Below are 8,692 nucleotides of genomic sequence, written 5' to 3' on the forward strand. Positions count from 1 at the left end.
ACGAAAGAGACAAAGAGACTCGGCAAAATAATTGTCATTGTTGAGCTCTTCAATACCTTAGAAAAGTCTCGTCTCTGACTATCAACTCTCTAGGAGCAAGCCAGCCAGGAGAAAGCCAGAAAGGATGAGGTTCCTGTTTTCCGTGTTTTGACTTTGGCATTTTGAACATCTTTCTACCTTCTAGTTTCTCCCCAGCCCACATCATTAATGCACACACGTATATATATAGTCTTTTCTCTCCTCCCAACTCCATCAAACCAATTCACCACTGCTCTAGTTCTTCTCCTTATTCATCAACTACTCAATTATATCAACCACAAAACTTTCTGCTTAATTTCGATCAAACATATAGAACTTCTACTTCTGATCGACTAATCATTCGTCCTTGCTTCTTGAACTAAGTTTAGTTAATCCTCATCCGGGCTAATACTACTATTCTCAATTGTTTTCCTCTACTAATGGACGCAATTGAAGTTCCTCCATTTTTTCTCTGCCCCATTTCTCTTCAGATCATGAAAGACCCCGTTACAGTCTCCACAGGCATAACATATGATCGCGAGAGTATAGAAAAATGGCTAATTTCAGGGAAGAACACTACATGTCCGGTTACCAAACAAGTCCTTACAGATTCAGAATTGACTCCAAACATCACCCTCCGACGAGTAATCCAATCATGGTGCACGGTCAACGCTTCCCACGGCGTCGAAAGGTTTCCCACACCTAAAGCTCCAATCAGCAAAGCCCAACTCGTGAAGATTCTCAATGAAGCTCAGTCCCCACAGCTGCAAATCAAGTGTCTGAGAAGATTGAGATCCATTGCTTCCCACAACGAGACCAACAAAAGATGCATGGAAACCGTAGGAGCAGCCGATTTCTTAGCTTCAATTATCAACAACATCGAAGAAGTATCAATACCAACACCGGCGTCATCAGCTAGTGATGATCATCATGGCATATTCGAACATAATACGTTGGAGTCGACAAAAGCAAGCGATGAAGCCTTAAGTCTACTTTGTCATCTGCAACTATCCGAAGATAGGCTTAAAACCCTCTTCCAGAGAAATGCAAAACTCATCGACTCCTTGGTTCGTGTCATGCAACGTGGGAACTACGAATCTCGTGCCTATGCAGTTCTGTTGTTGAAATCCATGTCCGAAGTAGTCGACCCAATGCAGTTGACCAGTCTAAAAACTGAATTTTTCGTCGAACTAATCCAAATCTTGCACGATCAGATCTCGCGCAAGGCATCAAAGGCAACATTGAAGCTACTAATCAACGTGTGTCCAGGAGGAAGAAACAGAATCAAGGCCGCCGAAGCTGGCGCTGTCCCCGTATTGATTGATCTCCTTCTTGATTCTACGGAGAAAAGGGCGACAGAAATGATGCTGATAGTGTTAGAACAAGTCTGCCAATGTGCTGAAGGAAGAGCTGAGCTCTTGAAGCACGGCGCAGGGTTGGCTATCATATCGAAAAAGATACTCAGGGTTTCTCAAGTGGCAAGTGATAGAGCTGTGAAGATTCTTCATTCCATTTCTAGATTCTCTGCAACCACAAGTGTTCTTCAAGAAATGTTGAGTTTGGGGGTGGTGTCTAAGCTGTGTTTGGTGCTTCAAGTTGATTGCGGAAGCAAGACTAAGGAAAGAGCTAGAGAAATCCTTAAATTGCATGCTAGGACTTGGAATAATTCTCCATGCATTCCCACCAGTTTGCGGCCTTCATACCCATGTTAATTAATTGGGAGGATAAACTAGTTGTTAGAGATTAGTGCTGATTTTTGTGTAGATAATAGGATTCAATTGTAATTAGACAATTACACAGGGCCAAATTCTACGGCCGTAGATACTGAACCGTGGCGAAAATTTCAATTGACGCGAATAATACTTGTGCAGAATTCATGTTATCATCGTAAATTCATAACAGCCTCTTATTTCTTTTCTACACGATTAATCTTTTCTTGTAGCATGCGCAGTTGTTGTCTCAATTATGCAGCTGTAGTGTTGAATTAACAATTGCAGCAAATGATGGAAAACGAGGAAAGGAGTTGTTAAGCCTAATGAGGCTTTGAACTTGTACCACAGGGCGGCGCCGTTCGTCTAAACAAGTTGATAATCTACTCCTTCATGACAATCCTGAGATATTCAACACCTTGACTGATATTCCATATAGAAAATTTCCTTCTTCATTGCAGTTTTTTGTTTATTACAGCGGAAGATGAGATGGAAGATTGGTTGGTGGATCAATAATCAAACATTCTTGCGTCCATGCATGTGGGTGAGTGTATTTTATTATAAGCGTAGAGGAAGAAAAGTAAGAAGAGCGTTAATTGTAGGTAAGCCCGAAATAGCGGGCAGCATAAAATACTCGCAGGCCGCAGCAGACTGAATGACTGGATGTGCCACCTAAAACAAATTTTAAAGTACTGCTTAATAGTAAGTTAGACAAATTAATCAAAGGGCAAGACAAAGGAAAGACGAACGTTTTCAGTTTATTCACAGCCGCATTTTTGGAAAAAAAAGTATGCTAGTACTAGTATCTATTCAAACTCCAGAAACATTGTTTAGGGTTGGTTTCTGACAAAACACAACATCTACGGAGGCTAAATATTCCAAGCCCTGGCTGGCTAATCACTCCTCTAGAAAGCTAAGCATCCATCTTTTCTGACAAAGAGCATCTAATTTGTTAACCTTTCCGCTTAACCAAAAAGTGGGCATCTCATATCCAAGATCATGAAGTGGCCACTACGGGATTTAAGTGAAAAATTCCCAAAGAAAGAAGCAAACAAAAGGGTAAAGTCTAAGCACTACTTGCCAAAACAATAGCAAAAAAGAAGAAAAATCTGCATTTTAAGAAAGTGATAATTGGATGGTAATAAAGCAGAGAACGTGTTTCATGACACAAGTATTTCGTCCTTCTTTTACTTATTTCGGCTCTCCAGTCTCCACCCAACTTTATCTATCATTTTCAATATTTCATTATCCAACCAACGTCTATTTGTGGCGCCCAAAAGAAGCACAAGGGTGAAAAAGGGAGAGTAAAAGAAATGGCAAACGAGGAATATCAGTGTCAGCGTAGCATGCCGTTGTTGATTCGTTTGACCAAAGTTGGAATAGTCATGCATTGGCCATTTATATGTATATATATATTTATGAATCAAGTCATGACTCTGTACTAGACTCTCATGAGCTTAGTACTCTTTACTTGTTCAATGTTCAAGCATTTCCGCTAGTCTGTCCGATTCATAGATCTACCCCCCTTCAATTAACAACGGCTAAATGCTTAATTAGAAGAAAGAAAAGGCAATGGAAACCGCATTCTGTGAAGGATATAAAAAGAACATTTTGGCTCGTCAAAAATGCTAACACTTTTTTGGAATGGTTAGGTTAATCCCCATATATGCTTTGGAAATACTGCGAATTAAGTACAGATTTGTGGAACGAGATTGTTTGATGCATTCGTGTAATAACCGTTTAAAGCACTGTAATGCTACAAAATAAACAATTATGTTGTTCAAACTTCAAGAATTAGACGTTCTTAATTTAAATTCCTTTTTTCTCGTCCTGCTTCTTAAATCCTACCATTATACTTGGGAAAAAGAGAAATATATATATATATATATATACTAGGAGGGGAATGCCCGCGCATCGCGCAGGTGTTTGGTGCCTGTGGTTAAAGAAGATTTTACGATAGTTCAAGCGAATATCAAAAAACTCATGCACATTGAGTAACAATATGAAGTAACAAAATATTTAATGTATACTGGAAGATGGAGAAGGAAATTATGCATGCTATCTTGCTCAGTTCATATATTTTGAAACAAACACTTGTATATGAGCTTTTCATTAACAAGACTAAATGAACTTTAAACAGATACCCAAATGATTAATGGCAATAAACAAAGTGATTATCCACTTAAAGATGCATTTACACAACATTCTTGTTGATAAAAGTAACCAACTTTTTTAGCAACGACAAAGCCTAGCCTCAAAAGGTTTGGTTCCACCCGAGGATTCAGCAATGGATCATCAACCCCCGTAGATTTTGGGTGAACATAATGCCAAATGCCCTTAACATAGGCCTTTACCTATAATTTTATTAACTCGATACTAATTAGATCTCTCCTCCAAAAATAAGGACAATTGAGAAAAATCACATCAAGATCGAAGCCGTCTAGTATCTCCGGTTTCCTCCCTCGATATCGATCGTCATTGGCCTATACATGTTTCTCCTTTGTTTCCTCCCTTGATATCCATCATCATGTGAATCCACTGATTGATCAATGAGAAAAACAGCACTTAAGCTGGCGGCCCTCCGAAGCAGTATTGCGTAGTGTTCATATATTCAGAGGAAAGCAATTCGTGTGGTATTAGTAGTAGCAGTAGTGCACAAGATAATACATCTTCATTTAATTAAGTCTAGTAGAACGTGAATGCTGTTTAAGTACTATTACTTGAGCAGACACAAATAAACAAATTATTGTTGAACGTTCTCGGAGACCTGGAAGATTTATTAATGGAGATGATTGCGGGGGAGTGGTTTCTCGGATCACGGGCTCGCATGGGTTCATGTTAACACGGAAATTTGTGTTATTCGATTGATCCAAACAAAACATTGCCCTGATTAATGAGCATAATAACTGGTTGGAGGCGGCAATGAAATGATCTAGGACAAGAAACTACGAACAAAAAATAACCCTCTGTCCTATTTTGGTATTCCTAGTTTTTCTTTCATACAATTTAAGAAAAGTAGTTAATTTTGTTAGAAAAATAAATTTAGATTGCTATTTTTCTAAAATACCCTTACATTAAATAGAGTACAACTTTATATCAATTATTCATAGAAACTTGAATTGATGGTCAAGAAAGAATCAATCCTCATTTAACATTATTTCACATTAAATGTAAATGTATTAAATGGGGTAGGTTGGCAATCTATAACAACTTACATTGAATAAGGGAATTTTAGAGAAATTAAAAGATAACTACATTTTTCAATCGGAAAGTGAACTACAATTTGGGACAGATGAAAAAGGAAAACAGGACTATCAAAGTGGGACGGAGGGAGTAATTCTTTGATCACTTCTGGAATACTAGCACATAACTAAAGCATTTGCCAAGTACTAACGAATGATTAATGTTATGTTACCCTTGTCAAACCAGTTACTGTTAATTTTCTGTTGCCTTCTAAAAATTGTTTGCCTTAGGCAGCATGCAGCAAAAATGTAGGTCCTCCTGATTTCCCCTTTCTTTTTTGGATTAACATGTCATGCACCAATCGTGTAGTGATTTTTTTACATTAATAGTTATGGATGTATATCACATACGCATAATTTAAATTTTAAATTTATATTTATATTATGTGACAACGATATGAACTTGTTAGTGTACTGAACAATAAGTTTATCCTTCCTTTTTTGGCTTTGCCCATATTCTCCTGAAGGACGATCAATATCCGGCTGACTTATTCAATCCCAGCCTCCAATAGAAATCAAAACTAGGTCAGTATGACCGCTGCCTAGAAAAGCAGTGCGTCAATTGCTTAACAATTTCCTTTTTCTTTAATTTCTAATTTTTGTTGTATTAACTAATATAAGAAATTAATTAAAGTATGATTTGAAGAGTGTTATGGTGTTTACAATCATGCAAAGTTCTTTAGAACATTTTCCAAAATATATATTTGTTTCCAAAATTGTAATTGTATAGATTTGATAGAAGGATTGATATAACATTTAGGGTTTTTATAATGAGTACCTAACACATTTAACATAATTAATTATGTGAATGCACATAATAATAATTATTACTCCACCTTGCATTATATACTTTCCCTATTTAACTTTATTTTATCAAATTACCAACATATGAATCCTATTTTAACGAGTCTCAAGGGACACCTGTTAGATAGGCCTTGACATGTATTACTTTTTATTTTTTTTTTAATACCCAAGAATAAAGCGACATACAAGACATTTCTGAACTTGACAAATGTTGGATACAAAAAAGTACACACCAAGCTAAGGCAAGCTGTGTACAGGACACTTGGCAAAAAACTTGTAGGAGTAATGTATTATTGCTCTCGTGCACTTCAGTCTGGAAAATTGTCGTTAGCAGAACTTATGCTCAAGCTTAACCAAAAAACTGGGAACGATCCTTAAAGTTAACAAATAAGGAGAGCTAAAGATTCATCATCGTCAATAACAAATATAAGGCCATAGTTCTTGAAAACCCTAAAGCTGAACGATCTTGCTGGTAATCTACTTATATGTATAGCTTCCCGGGCAAGTATCTATGCACAAACAGTTCAAATTCTTTGCTAAACCAAAATAAGTGCTAATTCTCCATAGTTAACTAAAAAATTTCTAGTAGAAGATACATTTAAGAAACTCTGCAGCTACCAACATCAATTGTAACTGTGTCTGCTCACCTTCTGCAATAGCCATGGTAACCGTTGCTTTTGAGTTAAAGGGAAAACGAGTAAGCACTTCTTTTGAATCAGGTTATCGTCGCTAATAAAAAAAAAGAGTATGTTTACTTTAGTTACATTATAGCATTTTATTTCTCGAAACGTTTTTGCACCTATACACAGCTGTATTAATTTTTTTCCCTTTGGCAAGAAAAAGAAATGGAGTACACCTGCATTAATTTCTCAAGGCCTGAAAATATTGCACAATTCGATTGACAAGTTAAACGGGCTTCGACTTTCATCCAATTGATCATTTGAACGATCTTGTACGACATGGGATTCTACTAGCCCTGATGAAGATTGATTTCCATGGAACTTATGGCTGGGAAACAACAATTCCTGATCACAGCAACCTGACCATACCATTCCTTCAGAATGAGCTGTACTTAATTCTTCACCCGGCAATGGTGGCAACATGTAGTTGTTTATCTGATTCAAAGCATTACTAGTATCAGTCGTTGCGCAGCTCGTTAAATGATCATAATCCGTGGCCACCTGCTGCCTCTCGATTGAATCAAGCCCAGAAAAGTAAAATGCATCGCCAGCACCGAAATGATTATCTGATGACCGATCAGAAACAGACCCACGTTCAGCAAAAGGTTCTTGAGACAATTGATTATTATTAGTCATCAAGTCCATCATCTGTAAGCTCTCAACACTCGAAAACTGATGAAACGACGAACCACCACCAACACCAACAGCAGCAATATTATTAGGAGGCATTAAAATGGGAATTTCTAGCCTATGACGATCATGAGGTTCAGCTGCAGCACCCTCATGAATCTGATCATCAACCTCATGGGCGCCCGCCCCAGCTGACTTCTGATTCAAGAAATTTGCATACACTAATGCAAGATCAATATCGGTTGAGCCCTCCTCCCGAGCTCTCGCGAATGTGCAGCCATGCATCGAGGAGGTGGACGACTCGGACAATATTAATGGATTAGTCGTCGTCCCATTGATGTGGCCTAAAGAAACCACCGCCCCATCACCGGCAACAGCCGCTCTCAGAGGGATACCAATAGTAGTAGCACCATCGCGAAACGTTCTATTATTACGCCTTCTGCCCTTTCGACAGCCGCCCCCAACGGGTACATTTCGGAGGGAACCCCCTTTAGTCCAATACCTTCTGCACCCTTTGCAAAAGTACCTCGGCTGAGTCAAGCTATAATTGTTGTAGTAACAAAATTTGGTATTGGAGGAACCACATCTAGGACATGCTGGTGATATCTCGACGTTGGGTTTCCATCCTCTTTCCATCACAAATTTACATATGGGCTTCTTCTGAAATGCGTGTATAGGCTAGAACAACAACAACAAGAAGAAGCTCATATATCCGTTAGCTAGTTTCCTCCCAATTAATTAACACGAATCAACTATAGAAACAAAATTGGTGGCGGTGTCTCTCTCCCACTTGTGCATTGGAGCCAAGATGAGAGAGAGATCCCCCCGTAAATGATAGTATCCGATCTGATACAGATTTCTTGTTGTTTGTTATATTGAATGTGTGTGTGTGTGTTACGTAGGTTTGATGAAATGAAGGGCTTGTTTTCGGAAACATGTGAAAAATTAGCTGAGTATTACGTAGGATTGGGCATGAGTACATGTGTGTGTGATGACATGGTTTCCGGGAGCGTGAAGGACGATTGGAGCAGCCCTAGTGGTAGTGGTTGTTACTATCCCGTAGGCTAATACACGGTGTCGGTGTTTGCTACCCATGGCGGCCTCTCATTGGTGGGACTGAGTGTGATTTGGGAGGCAAAGGCCTCGATTCACCCAATCTATTACTATCTCATTTTGGATCCACCTACATGGTAGTGGTTGGTTGCTTCTAAAATCGGATATTGATTCCGCAATGTGTTGTGTATCTTAATTTACGTTGTTTTACTACTACAAGTTTTTGCGTCGGTTGATTTCTCAACAATCTCTAGTGTTGCTAATGCTTTGGCCTCCTTCCGGGGTGAGTATGCTAACTTACTTATCAAGTGGGGATTTTGAATTTGATCTCATGCCCTAGATGGGAAATCATGAGCTATATAACATAGAAAGCCAAATTCACCTTGGAATTTGAACAGAGAAAGAAAAGCTTTCCTACCAAGGAATGAAATTATTTTCATTTCTAAAATCTCTTGGCAAGCGTGTGCTAAATGCTAATCCAAGGCTGAGGAAACGTGCTGGAGGTTTCAAGTAATTCGGATTTATTGCTTGCTAAGCACATCAGTTTTTATGCCCT

At 38.5% G+C, this 8,692-nt stretch overlaps 2 protein-coding genes across 2 annotated transcripts; one reads left to right on the top strand and one right to left on the bottom strand.

The window, feature by feature from the left end:
- Window positions 1–266: 266 nt before the first annotated feature.
- Window positions 267–1,888, top strand: LOC113776012 (E3 ubiquitin-protein ligase PUB22-like). The gene has a single exon (XM_027321078.1). It carries the CDS (start codon window positions 459–461, stop codon window positions 1,728–1,730), a length of 1,272 nt encoding a protein of 423 aa, XP_027176879.1. The 5' UTR covers window positions 267–458; the 3' UTR covers window positions 1,731–1,888.
- A 4,754-nt stretch (window positions 1,889–6,642) lies between these two features.
- On the bottom strand, window positions 6,643–7,719 carry LOC113776431. Its single transcript, XM_027321582.1, has one exon. It carries the CDS (start codon window positions 7,717–7,719, stop codon window positions 6,643–6,645), a length of 1,077 nt encoding a protein of 358 aa, XP_027177383.1.
- Between the last annotated feature and the right edge of the window lie 973 nt (window positions 7,720–8,692).

The sequence above is a fragment of the Coffea eugenioides genome, chromosome 6 (assembly GCF_003713205.1).
Source record: "Coffea eugenioides isolate CCC68of chromosome 6, Ceug_1.0, whole genome shotgun sequence".
NCBI classification, from domain to species: Eukaryota; Viridiplantae; Streptophyta; class Magnoliopsida; order Gentianales; family Rubiaceae; genus Coffea; species Coffea eugenioides.